The following is a 23095-nucleotide window of genomic DNA, read 5'->3' as shown; positions in this document are numbered from 1 at the left end:
GATGCACCAGAGATCCTGAGCTCTGATACCTTCATTAATACTATTAGGTCTCAGGCAGAGCACGCTAGTCAAAGGCTACCCACTCAGCAGTTCTAATGTAACTGAATACTACACATAATGGTTTAAGTACTCCCGCGTGTTAATTGTGTAACAAACCTGGTAATTAATCAGAGGCATTAATGTAAAACAACCTGTATAACACATTCACTCTGGTAACTATGAGAGAACTGTTGGGGTCTATATAATAACCTCTATGGGCCAAAGAGGACTATTTTTTTTGTAGGTTGTCTGAGACATTTGCTAACAAAATGACAGAGACAGGGAAAGCAAGTATATTAAAAACCTTTATCAAAATAAAATCAATAACATCAAGCAATTTAGACAAATTACCACAGGCAGAAACATACAGGGAGACTTCACTTTTCTGAACAAGATGTGGTCTAAAACTTAAGAAAAAGTTTCAAATACATACAGTACCTCCACTGTTATTAAGGATTTTGCCTATTGAGTTCTTGACTGGGTTTTGTTCAATAAAGCAGCTAAAACCATAATATGCCAGTACATCTCAGGAGAAAATATTTGTCAGCAGGTTTAAAAAGTGATTTAAAATTCAGAGCATTTCATTTAAGCAACATGATTTCACAAATAAACACACTTGAGACTCATCAGTGTACTTTCCCTTTAAGCAAATCCAATTTTGGACATTTTGGGTATTCTAGACATTAAATGCAGGTTTGAATTGTTCTACTATCTTCTTTGGGTTTCACTGCCACCAGCACAAGGTTTCGGGGTGAAAGTAATGGATCAAACAGTGGAATCAGCTGGCTCTGAAAACCTGCAAATATTAATTATTAGACATTAACAATAAAACCACAGAAGCATGACAATTGACACTGTGTAGTAATTTTCACAATTTTAATTGACAAAAAAAAAAAAAAAAAAAAACAGCAGTTGAGTCACATAGAAAAAGTAAGTACACCCCTACATTTATTACACCTTCAAATCCATACAATTAGAATCAGGTGTTCATGATTGTGTGCCAGTGATTAGAACCTGCTTAGGGAGTGCAGGTGGAACCTGTCTTATTTATGCCCCTCTCAAATCTAGTGTCTGGTGTTCCCTTCCTTGGTGTGGTGTGTGATGTCATCATTCCAAGATCTAAAGAGTTCTTTAAGGACTTCAGAAAAAAAGGTTGTGGATGCCTGAGTCTGACAAGTCCAACTTATTCGAAATACATCATTCCACTGTAGGGAAAATAATCTATAAGTGGCACAGATTTCAAATGACTGCCAATTAATTTGCCCGGGACTGGCCGTCCCAGCAAATTCAGCCCAAGAGCAGACCGTCTGATACAAAAAGAAGTCTCCAAGAATCCCAAAATTTCATCACAGCATATAATAAGTCTTGCACCTGTTGGTGTCAAAGTGCATGCTTCTACAATCAAATACAAGTTTGACCTACATAGGAGGCGTGCCAGGAAAAGCCTTTGCTGTCTAAAAGGAACATTAAAGCAAGACTACAGTTTGCCAATATAGGCAACAACCAGGCCTTTTGGAATAATGTTCTCTGGACAGACGATTCAAAGGTAGAATTGTATGGCCACAGTAACAGCAGACATGTTTGGCACAGATCAAAGACAGCATTTCAGGAGAAGCACCTCATACCAGTTGTGAAGCATGGTGGTGAAAATGTTATGGCTTGGGGTTGCTCCACTGCCTCGGGGACTGGACAGCCTGTATTCATTGATTCTATATCATATCAAAGAGTGCTTAAAGATAATATGAGGCCATCTGTCCGAAAGTTGAAGTTGAACCGAAAGTAGAACTTTCAACAGGATAATGATCCCAAAAACATTAGCAAATCCACCAAGGAATGGCTCAAAAAGAAGTAATGGAGGGTTATGGAATGGCCTAGTCAAAGCCCGGATTTGAATCCATTTGAAATATTGTGGGGGATTTGAAACGGGCATTACATGCAAGAAAACCCTCAAACATCTTGCAACTGAAAGAATATTGCATGGAAGAGTGGTCAAAAATTCCAGCAAGTCTGGTGGACAGTAGCTGCGTTTACATGGACAACAATAATCCACTCTAAATCCGATTAAGACCATACTCTAATTAAGAAACTACCATGTAAACAGCAATTTTTACTTACCTTAATCTAATTAAGGTCATAATCGAAGTAAGCAATGATCTAATTAAGACAGGTAGAGTACTCCTGTTTTAGTCGCATTATGGACATGTATTACAGACATGTAAACAACTTAATCACATTATGAACGTCGTGTGAGAGTTTTCACCGCATTTTGCGACAGGACACGATCACACATGGCAGTTTTACGTTTTACGGCGAACAAGAGAGTTCGGCCGCATCCCAAATCGCATACTTGAATACTATAGGCCTGTAGTGGGCAAAAATACATGAATCTCGGCTACTATATAGACGGTAACTACGCGATTTGGGACACACCCATGGCTTCAAGCAGTTGTCTATTAGCACATATAGCATGACAAATAATTAACTGCACTTAAAGCGTTCGTAAATTTTTTTAAAAATAAAAACACCCAAAACTGTATACGGTACCATAACGAAGACAAACTGTATCTTGATACATGAAATTCTGGAGGGACGTCGGGGCACGGTGACGTAATGACGCGGGCTCTTAATCTAATTATGTTCTATAACATGTAAAATGGGAACTTGACAGGAGTATTCTATAAGCGACTCATGTAAACACCTTAATCACATTATTATCTTAATCAGAGTAAGGTCAATAATTAGATTAATGCTGTCCATGTAAACATAGTCACTTATGCAAAACACATACAAGAAATTATTTCTGCTAAAGGGGGCAATACTACAGTAGCTTCTGAGGCCGAGGATGTACTTACTTTTTCCACAGAAGAATTTCACATCTATTGATATTTGAATAAATGATTGAAAAAGATCATTTTCCTTGTGGTTTTGTTCAAGTATATCAACTTTATTAATATGCATTGTTTCAAAGAGGATCAAATGTTTCCTTGACAAAATATGTCAAAAAAAGCCAACCATTTCCATGGGGTATACTTATTTTTTTTCCACATGACTTTATAAGAAACATTTACCCAGTTACATCAGATATGCAATAAAATGAGAAGGCATTTCAAAGCTCTTCTGGGAAGCATTACAACATAATGCAAACATAATATGATCATTGCAGGAATGGTACTTAATGATAAACTGTGGGCTGATGGATGATTAGATGATCAAAAATAATTATGGTAGCCAATGATGAGAGCTAAGCAAAGTGGTATTCTGAACTAGTTAATTCAAGCCCCTGTCTGTCCTGAACACTCACCTCTCTCCTGTAGGAAGAGCATTCTGTCCAGAAGGACCAGAGTCTCCACAACCAGAGCCAGCAGCAGAGCCAGGCTGAAATATACCACCACTCTGCCCTGCTGCTCCAGCAGGCCTTCCACACTGACACGGTCAAAGGTCAGGTCAGCAGGCAAGCCAACACGCGCGAGCCCCAGACGGGCATACCTATAAAAACAAAGAAAACAGAGCTTATTGCTGTCTCAAATGATGGGAAAACCATGACCAAAAATATTGTGGCACGGTTTCTCAAAGACTGTGAGTATGTGCTAGTACTAAACTGCTATCCTGGCAAAAATCATCCTTATCCCAAAAGAAAGCACCGCTTTTTGTGTAGCAAATAAATGGTTAATTTAGTAATTAGTCCAGATTACTGGATCTGTCATACAAACTTGGTAGACATTTTCAGACCAGCCAACCCTGAAGATGAATAGTGGGCTGTGAAAGGACAATTTCAATATAGTAATTTCACAAATCACTAGAAGTTGTTAGCATTTCCATATATACAGGGTTTTATGGTAACCCCCAGGCTCATGGGAGGGAAAGATTTCTTTCTTTCTATTCTAGGAAAAAAATATGTACATCAATTAATAAGAAAGTGGGCATGTAAACTTTTCTAGTGTACACTTCACCATATATAGGTGCACTTCAGTATCTACCTCCCTTTGCTTGAGCGCACTGTATGAACAGGTCAGTGCTGACCAAAGCAGAAATACAAATAGCATTTTTAATCACTTCCCTTAGTGCATTTTTGAGTGAAATCTTATAGCAAAGGACACCAGTGTTAAAATGTTGAGCTCCTACACAACATGCACAAAGTTCTGCATTTTTGCTAAGGTATGTCTGAAGAAGTAATAAAAATCATCATCAAGGTTAAAGAATAAGATCAATCTTCTTGACTTATTACTACACAGCCCCATATTGTTAATATGAATGTTGGAATGATACTGACTCAGCGAAAGGTAGTGTATGGGCTTTTTTAATGGTCTGGATGCCTGCTCTGCGTAGCCGAGGCCTCTCTGCTCTGATGATAACCTCTAGGGCCGCTCGGTAGCAGTGTGTTTTCAGCAATGAGCTCTCATCTCTCAACCTATGGAGATAGTCTTCGAGTGCATGGCATGCTCCCTCACGGGCCTTATAGGATAGCTCGTGTCCTGGCAACCGTCTCACCCACTTGCTCATTGGGTAGCCATATTCTGATTGTGATACTTTAGCTGTGTTATCAGACAGAGTGGGTAGGATGACTCCAGGAGGCATAGGGTTCTCCTTGGTAGTGATTTTCATATAGCAGCATGCTACAGAGGTGATTCCTTGGACATGGGGGCAGTTTGCAAAATGGCGGAGGAGAGTAGCACTAAGGTCCCCGCAAGCATGAAGTCCAGTCAGTACAAAATCTGACCACATTGGTTCTTTAACACTAGAACAAGACTCAGAATGCATGGATGAAGTCCATCCAAAACCAGCTTGAGGGCGATGTTCTGCCATCACAGTGTCTGGCAGAGCTACACAGTCATTGCTTTCCTTTTTATGTTGCTGAAGAACAGACTTAGCTGAATTCTCTTCAGCAGAAGCTACCAAACTGCATTCCCCTGTGCACAAGTGCTGGCTTCCACAAAGGAGCTCTGTTTCAAGCTCACATTCCTTGCCTGATGTCATCGATACCCGCTGTCTCTTTTTACATGGTCTTGCTGTGGCTGGGTAACTCTCACAGTTTTTCTCCCTCTGCTCCAGCTGCTGAAGGAAAGTCTCCCAGGTGTCTCTGGGGTTGACCCAGCCAACTACGTGCCGGGGTACAGGATCAGGTGTTGTGTGAGCCATGCCTGTCTGAAAATGTGAAAAATTGCAAATGCAGTCACAGAGAATTTATTTCCCTCTGTTAACCTATAGATGAAACAATGTGCTGATTAAAAAATACCTTACGACTCTCTTTGGCCAGAGTCGACAGGAGCTGTCCATCAAATTTAGAGGCCATGGAAACTAGATTGGAATCAGCCTCAACAGCAGTAACATCCAGACCAAGTCCAAATGACAGGAAACGGGTCAAATGGCCCTATAATGAAATAAGATACTTAGTGGCGTTCTGAACCGTCCAAAAGTATGACAGACTCAAAATTACAAATAAATAATTATTTGCTTGTTTTCACACCTAGTTTACTAATGTCTGCTACAGAGTTTGAACATTTTATTAATTTGGTTTCGTTTGTTCCACTTAAGTAACGCCATACAAACAAGAAGGCTATTGTACTGAATATCAGCACAGCTGTGATTTTCGTGCTCATATATAGTACAACAGCACAATTGTGAATGTGATATGGCTTTGATTCAACAGTTCTATAAACAATAAGAAATAATTATAATGATGAATAAGAATAATAATGATTAACTGACTTTTCTGTCGCAATATAGCCGAATGTATTTTATTTTTGCTCTGTCAACGAAAATAGTTCGCAAAAAACCCACAACTGGACACACTGACTGATGGTTTCAGAGTAATAAAACCGTTGCTAGAATTAGAATTTTGTAGTGAACACAGATAAGCGGAGTGATGCAAACACTGAAATTATCCAATAAAATTAGTGGACCAGAACTATCCATTGTATAAACTTCAAATAAAATTGCAAATAAAATTAAACTGCACCATATTGCTTTCACATGAGGTTGTTCTTCGAGTCATCAGGAATTTGGTGGACATTTTATTAGTTCTCATAGATGTTGCTTCACCACTGTAGGCCATGCTAGTTAATTTTTATTGTAGAAAATATGGAATACTAGAGTTGTTAACCACCAGTTAATACAGTGAATATACACACTGTCCATTTTATTAGGTACACCTGCTCATTTATGCACTTATCCAATCAGCCAATCATGTGGCGACAGCAGCATAAATGCATTAATGGTGCATAAAATCATGCAGATACAGGTCAACACCTTCAGTTAAGGTTCACATGAAACATCAGAATGGGGGGAAAGTTTGATCTCTGTGATTTTAACAGTGGCATGGCTGTTTGTGCCAGATGGGCTGGTATGAATATTTCAGAAACTGCTCACTCTGATCTCCTGGGATTTTCACACACACAACAGTCTCTAGAGCAGGGGGGTCCAATCTTATCCGCAAAGGGCCGTTATTGGTGCAGGTTTTCATTCCAACCAAGCAGGAGCCGCACCTGATTCGACCTGTTTAATCAGTTGATCTTGGCTTTCAACAGCCTCAGGTGTGGCTTCTGCTTGGTTGGAATGAAAACTTGCACCCACACTGGCCCTTTCCGGATAAGATTGGACACCTCTGCTCTAGAGTTTACAGAAGATGGTGCAAAAAACAAAAAGCACTGAGTGAGCGACAGTTATGTGGACAGAAACACTCTGCTGATAAGAGAGGTCAGAGGAAAATGGCCAGATTAGTTTGAGCCAGGAAGGATATAGTAATAACTCATTATAATCACTCTTTACAACCATGGTGAGCAGAAAAGCATCTCAGTATGCACAAAACATTGAACCTTAAGTTGGATGGGCTACAACAGGCATTTCCACCCACAGAACTGTACCTCACTGTGTTTTTTGTTATTGTTGTTTTTAGCACCATTCTGTTTAAACTCTAGAAACTGTTGTGTGTGGAAAAAGGAGATCTGCTTTAAGTCACAGAAATCAAACTTTTTCCCCATTCTGATGTTTGATGTGGACATTAACTGAAACTCTTGGCCTGTAAAATTAAATGAAATTAAGTCTGATTTATTTTCAATTGTTAAATTATTCTTCTGTATTAATACAAACAATTTCATATGTTGAATTTCACAGAACAGTCGGTATGTATCATTTTTTGTGGTCATACTGTTGGGAATCTGTGGGGCTGTATTGGCAAACACCATCCATTGAAATGTTAAACAATTAGTCTAAAATCACTGAATGTCACAAATGAAACTAACTGAACCACAGTGACAGTCCTTTGTCTCTTTCACAGTATTACGTTGGTGTGAGATTGTAAATTTGTATTCACAACAACATTAAATGAAGATTCACTTGACAGTGACACTTGATTTTCTGTAAACCATGGTTCAGATGTTTGGTGAGCATGCAAATCTTTGTCAGTATAAACCAAAGTAAAATTAAGCAGAAAGTGATAGAAGATTTACCTGCCCAGACCCAACATCAACCACACTGCTACACTGGGTCTGGTCACACAGCTGATTAACTAGCTGAAAGAAAGTGGTGAAAAATAATTTTTATGTTCATGAGATAATGGCAAATAAACACAGATATTATCTGTAATAATTAAGTCGGTACTGGAGCCAAATTTACCATGCCAAGCTTACGAATCTCATGTTGTTTCTTGGGTTTCACATGTTTGCGGAAGATATGACCAAGCAGAGAACTTTGACTGTTGTTAGAGTGAAATTCAACTGGCTTTACTGTGTCCTCGGAGCGGTGGGCTGGAGGCATCCGAGGAAATGCCAGTGTGTGAGCTGTGGCCCGTAGTGCCAGTAAAGATAGAGGCCACACTGAAGGGTAGCTAAAAAAATGGTCAAAGTGTAATTAAACACAACATTGCATCAAAATTAATGTGTTTATTGTGTTTGTTTATTGAAGGAATATTTTTACTGTGCTATTTTATAATAAAGTCAACTCAGAAGCTACTAAAATATAATAATTGTTTATACTCAGTGATGGATGGTCATGATATTAGATGGGAGAGATAAAATCTGTCAATAGCTCCACAATGAAACAATTAAAGTTTATATCATACATTATATCATGAGGTGTCATCCATGGAATAAATAAGAATGATGTGGAGCAAACTATTACACACACACACACACACGTAAAAACAAAGACATACAGGCACATTTATGAATGATATGACATTCTAAAAATGTTTTGGTTCAACCCAAACAAATGGTAAACTTAATGTTCTGTCATATGTCCACATGTGTAATTTCTACTTTGACTGGACATTGTGTCTAATCTAACTACTTTTAAATTCTCATCCAAATGCATTTTAGGGGAAAAAAAAATAAACAATCCACCTCATTCATATTCATTACACTTATGATTCTATTTCACGTGTGTCTTCTCAATCAATACCAATGACGTGTTATAGATGTATCAGCGATCTAGGCAGGTTTCATTCTATATAACCACCTAACACAGCAATCATCTACAATCTGGACTAGAAAAAAAATCAGCCCAGCCGGACATGCTGCAGCCTTCAGAGATGCCGAACTCTCAGGCTACTGCGCTTTTAGGATAAGTGATTATGTGCATGTGTGAGTAACACACATAGTGAACAGCACTAACAACTCCACACGTGGCTGGCTAGCACAAACTAACCTAGTATACAATACTGCAGTCTTGTAACTGTGTTTATCTCTTACTGCTGTGTGCACAGTAACAGAAAATAGCTGAAGGATTATTATAATGTTTAAAGTGTATGAATTAGGTTGCATTGGCTTACAGCTAATAAGCGAGGTCTTTAGTACAGCTGACATGTCTGTTTTTTTAAAAGGCTTTTTACATATCCGGTTATCTGATTAGCTGTTATTTGAATTTTGATATTATGTTATGTACAAACCCTATAGTTTGTAGTCATAGCAATGTAAATACTCATGTTTGAACCTATTAGGTTGGTTGAATATTGGAAAGTTTCTCCACAATACACGATTTCTGGACAGCACATGCGCAATATCACTACTCCTGAGAGTGCAGCAGGCTGACAATACACCAATTTGTGTATATTGTATTATATCTTGTATAATCATCTAGCCATCTTCCATATCGGGGAGCCTGTAGTCTATCACAGGGAACTTGGGGCACAAGGCAGGGGACACCCTGGACAGGGTGCAACCCATCACAGGGCACAACCTCACACACACTCGCACTACGTACAATATGGAAATGACAATCAGCCTACAACGCATGTCTGTGGACTGGGGGAGGAAACTGGAGTAGCCAGAGGAAACCCCAAAGCACAGGGAGAACAGGCGAACTCCATGCATACAGGGTGGAGGCGGGATTCTGTGTGTGTATATATATATATATATATATATATATATATATATATATATATATATATATATATATATGTGTGTGTGTGTGTGTGTGTGTGTGTATAAACACATACATACATATGTGTGTTATATAGCCTATATATATATATATATATATATATATATAGTATATACTAGTTTATACTTACACTCTGTTCTTCATCTCTCTTTCCAGCAGCAGGTCTGCTACCTGAGGTGGTGATAAATCTTGCAAAGCTTTCTGCCATCCTTCAGGTAGTGTTTCCCACAGGTTCTCACTGAAAAACTCCTGAGAATAAATAAGACAGTAAATAATGGTCCACCAGTAGAGGAATTATAAAGCTTTACCAGCAGCATAGTCCCAGATACTGTACAAGTCACTTAAAGCACCACTGGAGGCACAGACATTCAGCAAGAATAAATTGTTATGGAACAAAGAGAGGAAATAAAAACAGAAAATACATTTATTTTAATAATTCTGGTTTTAAAAAGTGATCATCATTACAATAATGTAAGAGTCGGATATGTGTTTATATCTCGACAGGAACGATACAAGGCTCTTCGCCAAGTCCTTCTGCTGCTGCTCTGAAAGTGTAACCGAAAACATTTTCACATCTCAGTCTTCCTGACAATATCAAGAATCTAGTTTATTATCAAAGAGCCACTGAGCAAATGCTTGCAATTACAACTAGCTAGCGTTGCTTAAACTGTGGTTCAATCCTATATCGAGCCCCAGTGGCTTAAATATATGCACTACATAAGGTGTATAAGTTGTTATTTCAATCCCTATGTAGTGCACTAATATATGAAGTAAGGGCTTGTTTGGGATTCGGCCTATGAGGAAAGACTGCCCTCCAACCCGGAAGTGCATCCAACCCGACTCGTGCACATGGAAGGTATTGTGTTCATTTAAAATAACTTAATGCCGATTTTACCTATATTTATTTTGTTGTAAATAATAATAATAATAATAATAATAATAATAATAATAATAATTAAGCCGTGTGTTAGAATAGACATACCGAGATAAATTAGATTGAAAGCTAAATACACAGACAACAGTCGAAAGATTTGTTCCCTAGAAATTTAACATTAGCGTCCCTGTGTTTGTTTCATTTATGGTTTGATTAGTGCAACTATTCGGTCTCTAGGGCCCAGTTGTTCAAAAAGTTTCATCTGGATCAGAATGATTCGGATTTGAAAATGTTTTGCTATTCATGATCAATAATCCATTTTACTTTTTTTCCAAAGCACCATTAGATTAGATCACCCTGATTGGTAGCCTAAAGTATACTTTATCTACTTTATCAGTGTAACTGTTAAACAAATCAAGTGCAAATTTTTGTTGCATTTTTTATTTTTTTTGACCAGTTTTAAAGATTTATAACTAATTTTCCTGAAATCCTCCCTGAATCCACCTTTCTGCTGGAATCAATATAGACCTGATTTTTTGGATAACAGGTATCCCAATCCTAGCAAATAGTTTTGAACAACACATACTAAAGGTTTGATCCAGATCACAAGTTACTCATTTTCAAGATTACATGCAATCCTATAGCTGAAATCCGATCAGATTACTTTTGAACAACTGGGCCTAGATGATCTCTTTTAAATCCAGCAAGTTAGCTGGTTCAGTATACAGGACTAAATCAATAATCTACAGTTTACTCTTCCTACTACTACTACTACGACTACATTTCCTAATCCTAATTGTTGTTGTTTTAGCTCATTTGTCATGTACCAAAAGTCTTCCTCTGTTGATTTTAACTTTCTTCATATTTCTGCTGCATCACTGATCATTTAGCTAGATTTTCTTGTACTTACATATGGCCTCTGTTAAATCAACTCTCATGGCATATAAGCAACATGCTCAGGTATGAACATATGTCTTTTGAAAAAGTCTAATACTTTGGATGCCCTAGTTTGGATTGCTTGCTTAAGGTTAATTAAAATATCTTTAGGTTAAAGTTGACAGGAAACCATAATACACAAAGGTGTTTTTTCAATTCATATGAGTTATTGGGCTACATATGACAAAATAGTCATATGTTATATTGTTGAAGTATGTTTGTATTTGATTATACTAATGTGAATTAAGTAGTATAGTGTTAGAGAAGCTAGGGTTGAATCAATACAATTTTTTATCGAATATCAGTATATATTTTTTGGTACTCATTGCTTCTGATACTGATTTACTAAATAGTAACTGCTACTTTCCCTACTTAGTATTAATCAGTCAGAGGCATCATGGAATATTTTATTTAGGTCTGTTTATGCTGGATGCTGCCATGTGCTGCTACTAATGAATTCTTCAGGCTAAGTTTTATGGTTGGCTGAACCGGGCACACAGTGCCGTGTCAGTGATCCTGGTTGTTAAAAATGAGTGCAAGGTGCCATGAATCGCCCCTTGACTCCTGAGCAAATTGTAGACCTGCTGAGAGGGGGAAATGAAGTGCACATGTGCACATTATTTATTTGTTTGTTTATTTAGTTTTAAAAAGTATGATTAAATATGCATACCAGTATCAGTATTGCTGCATACCTAAAATAACGCACACTAGTAACTTGTACAAGTAAATTTATCAACTGAAGGCAGAGTTTATATTTGTGTTTGCTTTTAAATCACCTTATGCTTTGCTGATATACTGAATAAGATTTTGACTAAAAATATTTTCCATCTAATGTTGTGATGGGTTGGAAATACTTGATATTCATTGTGAATGTGTGTGAAAGAGCTCTTTTGAATTATGCTGCAGTGAAGCTACACCTAACCCTGTCATATCAATAATAGTGATATCCAGTAGTGTTCACTGCTCTACACACCAAATATAACACTTTCAAACTAGTTTTCTACAGTCTAGTCTAATAACAAGCAAAATAAATAAATATATAATTTATTACAGTCTTATTAATATTGTGCTGTTCTTTCTTTTCAAGATGCACAGAACATCCACATGCAGGGGCTAAATAAACAGTTCGGCCGAGTATCACTACTGGACTGAACAGCTCTACCCTGTAATGAAGAGAACTTCTTGTAACGTTGCAGTTATTCTGTGGAAATATTTGTTGTCTTGAAGTATGTCAGGAATTAATGTTAACTTGGACTTCAGTGGCCCTGGCCGTAATGAGTGCCAAGAGAAAGCCAGTGGAAATGCCAAACACGAACAATTCAATAGAAAGAGGCGCTACCTGGAGCGTAAAGGTTTGCTGAATAAAAAGCAAAACACAAATAACAGTCAAAAAGGAAAATGCACAAAGAATCATTTGCATTGGAAAAGAAGGGACCATTCACAAGCCAGTGCTGTTTTCCCAAAATTTACTACTCTACAGCCCGAATTGTCCGCAAATTCCCCCAATTTCATGCAAGCCCACCATGGGAACTCTGCGACCATCAAGAAATTCACAGTGCCTTCAAAGTCAACATCTAGAGCAGGATTCAGTTCAGTACTGCACAACCCGATGAAATATGTAGCCCTTGACTGTGAGATGGTAGGGACAGGGCTCAAAGGTCATTGCAGTGAGCTGGCCCGCTGCAGCATAGTCTCCTATGATGGGGACGTAATTTATGACAAGTTCATCAAGCCTGTTAATCCAGTTACAGATCTTCGCACTCCCTGGAGTGGAGTGAGATGGCGAGATCTCCATAATGCAACACCCTTCAAACGAGCCCAGAGAGAGGTAAAGTAGTAAAGCACTGTCATATCTTCTTAATTGCTTCAAAATTGGCAACATGATGAGCTGCAATGTATTTCTCCTTAAATTTTCAATATGTAGAGCAGTAATTCCAAATACACATCTACCCACAGATTGTAAAGATCCTCACAGGGAAAGTGGTTGTGGGCCATGCTGTCCATAATGATTTTAAGGTTTTGCATTATTTCCATCCTGTCCACCTCGTGCGAGACACCTCACGCAGTCCCATCCTGAATCGGAAAGCTGGTCTTCCAGAAAACAAGTCTGCCTCTCTGAAGACCCTCACAAAGATTCTCTTGAACACGGATATACAGGTTTGTTGGACATTAAAGAACACAAAGAGTCTGTAGAAAAACCCGACCATTAATTCTGTGTAATCAAATAAGCAAATATTTTGGGGATAGTTATAATCTAACCTTTATCAGCTTAATGCATTCTCAATTTTGCTACCTCTGCTACTGATGAGTCTGTGTAGTTTTGGTAGTTTTCTTTGTGCCACTTTGTCCTTTATTACTACACTAATTCATGAAATGTAGATGTTCTTATCCTCCAACCAAGTGAACGATGCAGCTTCAGCTAACCTGGTTTTGTAAAACCCTAGCCAAATGTATCGATTTGATTTAAAGCTACATTGTATTAATCTTGTTTTGAGGGTTTCACTAAAAATCCCATCTTGTGTCCTCAGATGGGAAAGGGAGGCCACTCTTCAGTAGAAGACGCAAAAGCCACCATGGAGCTATATAAAACAGTAGCAGTGGAATGGGAGATGACTTTAGCTTTAAATACTGCTTCCTAGAGAAAAAACCTGCTGGGTGATGCCAAGTTTTCTACTTAATTAATGCTCAGTGTTTTAAGAATGAGATTTCAGCCTTTAAACCTAAACTTAATCCTAGTTTTAAATACAAAAAAGCTCTCCAACCAATTTTAAAACTGTTAATGCTACTTCCACAGTTTGAAATGATTGTTGTTCAGGTGCTAGTTGACAACTTATCATAACAACATATCTAAATAAAACAGTAAACTGCAATGAGTGGTTAGTAACGATTTGGTGAGTTCAACTCTAATTTCAGTTGTCATTGTAGAGTTTAATCTAGAGTAATCAATTTCTGTGTGAGTGCAGTCGGTGTCTTTTTGGTGTTCAGGCAGGTTGGTGGCACATCTGGAACTGGGGGGGGGAGGGGGGTGCCGGATGGCGCCGGATGGCAGCATGTCTGATGGCACGCCTGGGAACGTTGGAATGGGTTAGTCTCTACACCCTCTCTACCTTTATTTTTTATATAAGTCTGGGTTGCCTTTTTTAAGCTCTTGTAAATTCTCTACAAGAGGAGTAAATTACAACCAAAGCCGCCTACATCACCAATCCTTCAATGAATCATACATGCAGGCTTCTAGTCCTAAAATCCTTCTCATACATCACTTAGTCATTGATTCCATGCCATGTATGGTATGGCTTTTCTGCTTTAATATTTGGCGAACAGTCAGCTTGTGTAGTATGTTTGCTAAACTGTTCTTCACAGTTGGCAAATAGGGTTCTGAGTCAGCTACTGGCCATCTATATTCACAGGGTGGTCAAAAAAAAAAGTCTGTTCAGCAGTTATTTCAGCACACATTACACCAAATTGTAAGTTCTACTTGCCAAGCTGTTACAAGAGGGAACAACTGGATCATATTTAATTTTATATCATTGAGTTTATGTAAAGATTGTTTGAAGATTGTCTCATATTTCCTTTAGAAGAATCAAATGATTTTAGCTGGAAAACTTAGTCTTGCTGGAAGGTGATGGCAGACACAACTGTGGATGTGGTATGCTAAAGCTAGGTACTTTTGATGCAAGTTCATACTTTCCTAGTAGTGGTTTGGAAACAGCGGGTGCTGATGGAACGGTTACCAGTTAGACGAACCTATTTTTATCCATGTGTCAGTCTGAATGGTGTGCAGATGTGTTGGTTTTGTAACTGTCTGAAAGTTAAAAAAAAAAAAAAAAAGTTACCTAATCAGTAATTTTGCTTAGATTACGCTAATATTAGAAGAGTAATTACGCTAATATTAGAGACTTTGTTGACTTTGAAAACATGCAGTTTTTCAGCATTCCCACTTGTAACCATGTAAGATGGACATTATAAATTGATCTTTACTTAACTTTGAAACTGTTTTAAGGCTGTGTTTTGATTTTAAATGTATGCTGTGGGTCTGCTATGTCCCTTACATAGAATACTGTTCACCAATATGTATTTCATATATATCAGAATTTCCATTTAGTTTTTCATGAAATACATTACATGGCCAAAGGTATATATTACCAGGGATGTCTTAATGGTAATTATTGAATTAAGCTGTTAATGTACACCCATTCCTGATAGCATTGCATATAATTTAACACATTATATATATATATATATATATATATATATATATATATATATATATATATATATATATATATATATATATATATATATATATATATACACATAATAAAAACAACTTGGCAATACATTGGGGGAGCTCAGTAACTTTAACCATGGGACCATCATAATGTGGCATATGGTCAACAATAATTAATGTTATTGTCATTTTAAATGTCTACTGTAGTAGGACTTATGACAACTTATCCACAAAGTGGTCCAGAGAAAATTCACAGAACCTTGGCTGAGTCAGTACTGAGTTCCAAACAGCTTGTGCAAGCAGCATCAGCACAATAGCTGTTCGGTGGGAGTTAAACAACATTGGTTTCCATGGCTAAGCAGCTGCCCAGAAGCCTAAAATCAACAAGCACAATTCCAAATGTGAACCAGAGTGGTGTAAATTATCACCACTGAACTATTGGAAAGACTTTCTCTGGACTGATGATTGGTCTATTGCTTCACTCTGCAGCAGTCTACTGGAGAAGTCTTCGTTTAGTGGAGGCCTGGTAAACATTCTCTACTTCAGTGTGTAATGCCAACTGTAAATGTGCCGTTTGGGGGATTGTTTTTCCAAATATTAAAGACGTACAAGTGAAGGTGAAGTAAGTGGTTCAACCTATCAAGAATTGATGCATTTAAATTTAAAGGGTGGTGGTAGCTCAGTGGGTAAGGTGTTGGTCTACTGCGCAGAAGGTTGTGAGTTCAAACCCCAGCATCACCAAACTGTTGGGCTTTTGAGCAAGGCTCTTAACCCTCAATGGCTCAGATGGATGAATGAGATAAGTGTAGTCACTCTGGATAAGGGTGTCTGCCAAATGCCGTAAATTCTAGTAACAAAGTTACTGAAATGACAGGTCCAGTGATCCTTTTCTTTCTTCTTTTTTTTCTCCCCTCTCTTCTTCCTTTCTTCTCCTCCCCGGAACCCATAGTAGGAACACTGGGTGCGAGGAAGAAATTAATTCTGGATAGGATGCAGTCCATTACAGTGGTCCATTACAGCACACCATGCACACACACATTAATACATACCTAGGGCAATCTAATCTAGCCAAGCCACCTACATGCATGTTTTTTGAGAGGTGGAAAAAACCTAGGGATAAAATGAACGTAGGAAAGTAGAAAGTAGCCCAAGCTCAGGATTTTAACCAGGGACCCTGGAACCATGCCACTTTTAATTGTAAATATATCTAGGTGTAAGTATAGCAATAACCTTGGGATATTTAAAGGAAATAATGAATGCCATTCCTTAAACAGGATACATGTTAAACTTGAACAGCAATTAGTTTCACCTCTTGTATATTAAGAAGCACTTTGCTTGCACAGCTGGAAGACTTCTGTCTGGAACATTCCGTTTCTCAAGATACCTCGTATAATACTCCAGTTTTTCCGGCCTCAAAGTGTAAAGGTTGTCTTCTGATTAGAGTAAGGACCTGGCTGTTTTAGCCTGGTTAAGGACACTACTGGCAAGGAAGCCTCACTGTGCTATTAGCCTTCCTGTCTGACTCTGCTTAACCTATATGTTAAATTCCTCTAGTGTCTGATATTCAGGCTGCAAGATTTAAGGATACAAAGCTGTATTCACCCTCCTCCTCTGTGGGACAACCCAGCTGCAGCCAGGCAGATTAACCCTGCTGTCTCATTCATTCTATTTGCCACTAGATATCTCAGTTCTTCTGTTGTCACAAACATGAATCACGAATGGATTGGTTTTTTCCATGTTTGCAGACTTGAATCACTAATGAGTCAGCTGCTGGGCATCACCATGGATGTGAATTACATACAGATCAATGAATTACAGACTTTAGTTTAATCATACCTAAGATCTTGTAGTGTACATGCTCCTCTCATGTAGAAGTGATGGTCAGGGTTTGTGTGCTTTTCTGATTTTCTCTTGTATTTCCCTGATGTGTCATGGGTTACGAATTTGTGGATAAACAGGGATCTTAAGTGTCACACTTGCAGCTGCTCAAAAGGACTGCAATTAGGGCAGCATGGTGGCACATCGGATGGCATTGCCACCTCACAGCTCTGGGGTCCCCAGTTTGTGTTACTGAATTTATGATATGCATGTGTTGCATAGGTTGCATAGGTTTCCTCTTGGTTCTCTGTCAACTCTCACCTCCTAAAAACATGCCTTCATGGATTTGTAGGTAATGTGTATGTACAGGGTGCAGTGGACTGGCATCCCATCCTGGGTGTATTCCTCCCTCACTCAGGATAGTCTGTGATACTCCTGATGCACCGTGACACCAAACAAGATAAAAAGTGGTTACTGAAGATGAATGAATGGATTTATGCTTTTTATAAGGAACACCTGTACATCTGATAATTTATGCAATTATCCAATCAGCTATTCATGTGACAACAGCATAACACATAAAAACCTTCAGATATAGATAAACAGTTTTAGTTAATGTTCACATCAAATGAGAATGTGATCTTGACTGTGGCATGGATATTGGTACTAGATGGGCTGGTTGAGTATTTCAGAAACTGCTGATCTCCAGGGTTTTGCACAACAATCTCTAGAGTTTACATGGTGTAGAATGGCGTGAAAAACAAAAATATCCAGTTGCAGGCCGTTCTGCAGGCAGAAAAGCACCCCAGAATGCACAATATGCCAACAAGCAGGAGACCACATCATTTCCACCTCTGTCAGCCAGGAACAGGAATCTGAGGTTAAACTGGGCACAGGCTCACCAAAACTGGACAGTTAAATATTGGGAGAATGTCACCTGGTCTTTTTCCAGTCTTCAACTGCCCAGTTTTCATAAGTCTGTTTCTTGCTGTTTTGTTTTGTTTTTGTTGTTTATTTTATATTGTGTGGCAATTTACCTGAGCCACAAGAATTTCAATGTGCAAACATCCTTGACATTTTGTGCATATGACACATAAAAGACTTTGCAATGGCACATATCTAAGTAAATGGTCTGCACTTATATAGCACTTTTATCCAAAGTGCTTTACACATTTACATGTCTCCATTCACTCACACACCAATGGTAGCAGAGCTGCCATGCAAGGTGCTAACTTGCCATCAGGAGCAACTTGGGGTTCAGTGTCTTGCCTAAGGACACTTTGGTATGTGGAGTTGTGTGGGCTGGGACTTGAACTGCCAACCCTATGATTAGTGGACAACTTGCTCTACCACCTGAGCCACAGCCGCCCTATAAGCATATTTTGTTTTTTGGGGGTTGTTTTTGGTCAGGGTTTACTTTGTGGGTGATCTACAGGGATCATTAATGTAATTGCTTGCCACTCCTCAGAAGAACTTGTAATTAAATAAATTAAACTAAACAATCTCTTTGATTTTGCTGGAGTGTCCCCCAGATATTCGTCCCATAACAAAACTGATATAGCCTTCATAACCCAAGTAAAATATTTTACCGATAGACTTTTTAATTATGACCATGCCAAGAATGCATATCTGTTTTATCTTTGCTTTTTAATTATGTGGAGTCCTTTGAAGTTACAAAAGCTATATGTCTGATAAAAGTGTCTGAGTGCCAGTAGTCTAGAACCTTGTGCACCAGGTCAGGTGGCTGTGATGTAGGGTCAAAAGCTTTTAACTCACTCAGAGATTAACAATTATTTAATTGAATACCTTAAAGTGTTTTAACTAATTTAGAGCTATAAAAGAGCCATGCTGTAAAATCTAGTCTTTTATCCATCCATTTTCTGTACTGCTTATCCTACACAGGATCATGGGGAGCCTGGAGTCCCAGGGGACTCGGGCACAAGGTGGGGGACACCCTGGACTAGGTGCCCACCCATTGCAGGCTGCGAGCACACACACATACACGCACTACGGACAATTTAGAGATGCCAATCAGCCTACAACGCATGTTTTTGGATGCGGAGGGCGGAGTACCCCTGAAACCCCTGAACCATGGGGAGAACATGCAAACCCCACGCACACAGGGCGGAAGTGGAACTCGAACCCCCAACCCCGGAGGTGCGAGGCAAACGTGTCAGAGGCGTAACTGCATGGGTGGGGACACAGGAGTGTTTTGCCGTGCAGAATAAAACTCTGAAATACTTTCATTTGATGAAAACCATGACCAAGGTCTATGCATCATTCGTAACTCCTCTGCTAAGTTAATAAGTCCCCTATTTTGCAAAATATGTCTGGTCTGCATTTCCTTTTCAGGGTAAGAGCCTCAACGCCCACTAAAACTTTTGTAGCTAATTACCGACATTTTCTTACAGAGAGAGGCTCTCTGGCGAGTAGTAATTTCCATTCACGCAAGTTTGCGCAGAAAAAAAGAACGGAAGACGGAGAAAGTTCAATATCGCAGTACAACGAATTTGATTATGCGTTGTCCACATCGTTTGTAAAGAGCAGTTTGATGTCAAGATGTCCTGTTATTCTGTGCCTGAGGGTCAGCATCAGTAGCGTCGGTAGCGAGGATGCGCTTTCTAAACTTCCCTCGTCTATTCGAAGAACGTTTTCATCATCATCATCATCCTTCACTTTGTCTCGATGAGCTCACCTGCCAGAAAATCGCTTTCTTTGAATCTGCCCTCATTCGGACCGTTTTGCATCTGACGCACTCCCGTCCTACTTTCCCCTCATCAACCATTGCGTCGAATAACAAGTGCTCCATGAGAGAGAGAGAGAGAGAGAGAGGGAGAGAGGGAGGGGGGGCGCTGTTCCATACTTCTTCCTGTGCGCTCTTTTCTCCTCCTTTTCTCTTCTCTGTTCTCAGTCTCGGGGTTGTGCACACACAGGGCACAGGTTCGCCTTCTTTCGCCTTTCTACTACAGAAAAGCACATTACTGGCGCAAGATTGTTTAGGGATGCGGTAGGTATCTGTGTCTTTTTCCTTTTTCCTGATCCCCTCTAGCATTTTCCAGTGCAGAAAGGTATTATATTACACTTAAGAGTTCATTTTTAAATATTATATTTCAAAATTATTTGGTAGACTTTTTTTTAAACATTGGTTCACATTATTCTCCTTAGGTCTGAATGCTTATAATTAATTGTTTATTAATTGTTTTCATTTTGCTGTTGATGGTGACGTTGTTTGTTCTTGTGTGGGTAAGTTAAAAAAAAAAAACAACTCTCCTTATATGAGTTACTGTGTGATTAGTATATCATTGTAATTAGGCTACTGTAAAATTGCTACCCTGTTTTTAAGCATTAATTAACCACTTGAATCTTTTCACTTTGTGGCTCCTTGATACATTGCTAAATTGTAGGTGTTGTTTGGGTTAATTATATGATATTTGGCTTATGTGGGTCATAGTGTGGAGGTTATTCGAGAGCCTGTCAGTTTTGCTCTCAGTTAAAAGTTCAGAATCAGTCTTTTTAGAGAGTGGTCATCTGTTCTTGACATTTGAGAGTGAAACAACTTTACAAAGATTGCCCAGCTCTTCAAAGCTGTCCAAAAAACCTGCAGCCAAATTAATCTGTCCGAACTATCCACTGCTTGCATGTTTGCTCATGCAATCACAGGTTGTATTCCTGTGATTAACACTATGAAGACCTGTGTTTTCCCCGTTTTTGCGTCACTTCCATATAGTTACTTTGGATACAATAGATTTATTTCAGTACAATGGATCCTTATAAAGGGCAAACAAATCCAGATCAGTCATTCTAACTGAGTTAAACTAAACTGAGTTTTATTAGTATTATTATTATATGGCTAGTTATATATGTAACTTGGGTTGTGTGAACAATATAACTATCACAGTTGTCTCAGATCAACATGTATTCTAAACTAGTCACATGCATCATAAGCTCCACAGCAATATCTGGATGCTCTCATAGACCTTCATGGTAAAAACAAAAGATGCAAATACGACTGATGACATGCAAGACTGCCATAATGATTCATTACACAAGTCAGCTCCTCCTTCCATAAATAGGAAAACTGAAACTTATATTGTCATTTTTCCTCATTTATTATTTTTTCTCTTATTATTGTTTTAATTCATATTTTAATGTTTTTAAATTAACATGTGATTTGTCCCTCAAACTCGTGTGCCATATACACTATATGGCCAAAAGTTTGTGGACACCTGGCCATTACACCCATATGTTGGTCTTCTCGAAACTGTTGCCAGAAAGTTCGAAGCACACAAATGTCTTTATATGCTGAAGCATTACAGTTTGCCTTCACTGGAACTAAGGGGCCCAAACATGTTCCAGCATGACAATGCCCCTGTACACAAAGTGAGGTCCATGAAGATATAGTGTGCCATGGTTGGTGTAGAGGAACTCAGGTGGCCTGCACAGAACCCTGACTTCAACTTCACTGAACAGCGTTGGGATAAATTGGAATGCTGACTTTACCCCAGGCCTCCTCAACCAACATCAGTGACTGACCTCACAAATGCTCTTGAGGCTGATTGGACACAAATCCTCACAGCCACACTCCAAAATCTAGAACCCATTTGTCATGCCTTGTGGATAATAAATGCAGTCCGTTTTCTTTGCTGAAGAATGTCACATAAATCTTAGACAGTTCTAATCAAGAAAAGCACATATAATCTGGGTCTATATGTTAGAATGCAAAAAAAAGGACACGTCTACCTCAGTAAAGCACTATATCCTAATTCTCTTGTTCTTTCAGGGGAAAGAAAAAGAAAGGACTATATTACTGAAACAGTAATTTTCAGTAAGACTGTGTGCTGTGAGGTTAGAAAGGGTGGACAGGGTATTGTGAGGAATGGACGGATTGAGATTGAGAATGCTAGCAAAGCAGTAGACAAAGCTTCATTCCACAGTGTTAATGGCATGTGGAGAACTCATGTGCCGCATTTTATAGCACTCCATTGAGAGAACTAGCCATAATATTCAACTTTGCATATAAGGCCAGTGAGAACTGTCTCGTGGCCTGGTGTAGGGATACACGTATTATCTGATGTAATGACACTGTAACACTTCTCCTCCCTCCTATTTATTTCTTTGCTCATCTTTCTCCTCCTCTTCATCCTGATATGACCCTTTAGGAAATCCTGGCCTCTATCATTGACTTGCAGTTTCCCAAAGTCATTCAGTATTCTGTCTAAATGCTCCTGAGGTTTTTGGACTGTGCTTTGCTTCGCTTGCCCTCTGAACAAGCAGTCTGGCTCCTTTTCCCTTGGCTTATGGAAATGTGGTCATGGCTGTAGGCCATGCATTGAGAGCATTGGGGAGGAATGACTTTCAAGGAACAGAATTGCAGATCAAAGCTGACTGCCCCAATGCTCTCATTAACAATTTAGATCCAGACAATCTTGTAAATGCTAGACAGACTGAGAAAAAAAGATGGAGGAAGTGACACATTTTCTGAAATTGAGATAAATGGGGAGAGCACTGGCAGCTTGATTGTAACTTTAGGTGTGTCTCTCCCAGCATTTGGTTTTCCTTCATTTTCTCTGAGGCTTTCTGGTAACTGCTACTGAAAATTACATCTTCCTCTTTAATTTTCCCCCCAAGCCCAAGCTGGGCATTAAGTCCAAGATTCACTCTGGTGAGGATGACTATAACACACCCAGTTATTTTTCTGCTTAGAAGAGCACTTTCTCTCTCTTTTTTACTTTGTTAATGCCAGTTTCCAGTGCTCTCAGACACCCACTCTCTCCCTGCTGTCTACCCCCACTCTTATGACCTGGTTTGTCCACATCGTTTGTAAA

The 23095-nt window shown here is 38.9% G+C and overlaps 3 protein-coding genes across 5 annotated transcripts in view; 2 read left to right on the top strand and 1 right to left on the bottom strand.

The window, feature by feature from the left end:
• Positions 1-326: 326 nt before the first annotated feature.
• mettl25b (methyltransferase like 25B) lies at positions 327-10107 on the bottom strand. The gene is made up of 8 exons (XM_017480367.3): positions 9880-10107; positions 9545-9663; positions 7651-7861; positions 7485-7547; positions 5273-5407; positions 4310-5181; positions 3341-3525; positions 327-835 (listed from the first exon to the last, which is right to left on the bottom strand). Exons 1-8 carry the CDS (start codon positions 9979-9981, stop codon positions 723-725), a joined length of 1800 nt encoding a protein of 599 aa, XP_017335856.1. The 5' UTR covers positions 9982-10107; the 3' UTR covers positions 327-722.
• Positions 10108-10190: 83 nt separating this feature from the next.
• On the top strand, positions 10191-15214 carry isg20l2 (interferon stimulated exonuclease gene 20-like 2). Its single transcript, XM_017472841.3, has 4 exons — positions 10191-10270; positions 12312-13052; positions 13181-13381; positions 13753-15214. Exons 2-4 carry the CDS (start codon positions 12453-12455, stop codon positions 13861-13863), a joined length of 912 nt encoding a protein of 303 aa, XP_017328330.1. The 5' UTR covers positions 10191-10270; positions 12312-12452; the 3' UTR covers positions 13864-15214.
• bcan (brevican) overlaps positions 14220-23095 on the top strand; it is a 29821-nt gene continuing 20945 nt past the window's right edge. For 2 of the 3 annotated variants that reach the window (XR_008396773.1, XM_017472792.3), the window contains exon 1: positions 15558-20277. Coding sequence is in view for 1 of the 3 variants with exons in the window: in XM_017472792.3 (XP_017328281.3) it covers positions 19883-20277 (395 nt within the window). In the remaining 2 variants the exon portion in view is untranslated. Of the gene's footprint in view, positions 14309-15557; positions 20278-23095 lie in introns of those variants that run through there. The other variant, XM_017472818.3, reaches the window with a different exon arrangement.

The sequence above is a fragment of the Ictalurus punctatus genome, chromosome 1 (genome assembly GCF_001660625.3).
Source record: "Ictalurus punctatus breed USDA103 chromosome 1, Coco_2.0, whole genome shotgun sequence".
NCBI classification, from domain to species: Eukaryota; Metazoa; Chordata; class Actinopteri; order Siluriformes; family Ictaluridae; genus Ictalurus; species Ictalurus punctatus.
This window is presented reverse-complemented; position numbering and strand designations above follow the sequence as displayed.

Coding starts and splice junctions, on each gene's coding strand:
- mettl25b (XM_017480367.3), bottom strand. CDS start 9,981: ATGTTTTCGGTTACACTTTCAGAGCAGCAGCAGAAGGACTTGGCGAAG. Junction 9,664..9,879: donor TATCCGACTCTTACATTATT/GTAATGATGATC, acceptor ATTTATTCTCAG/GAGTTTTTCAGTGAGAACCT. Junction 3,526..4,309: donor CATACACTACCTTTCGCTGA/GTCAGTATCATT, acceptor TTGTTTTTATAG/GTATGCCCGTCTGGGGCTCG.
- isg20l2 (XM_017472841.3), top strand. CDS start 12,453: ATGTCAGGAATTAATGTTAACTTGGACTTCAGTGGCCCTGGCCGTAAT. Junction 13,053..13,180: donor TCAAACGAGCCCAGAGAGAG/GTAAAGTAGTAA, acceptor ATCTACCCACAG/ATTGTAAAGATCCTCACAGG. Junction 13,382..13,752: donor TCTTGAACACGGATATACAG/GTTTGTTGGACA, acceptor TTGTGTCCTCAG/ATGGGAAAGGGAGGCCACTC.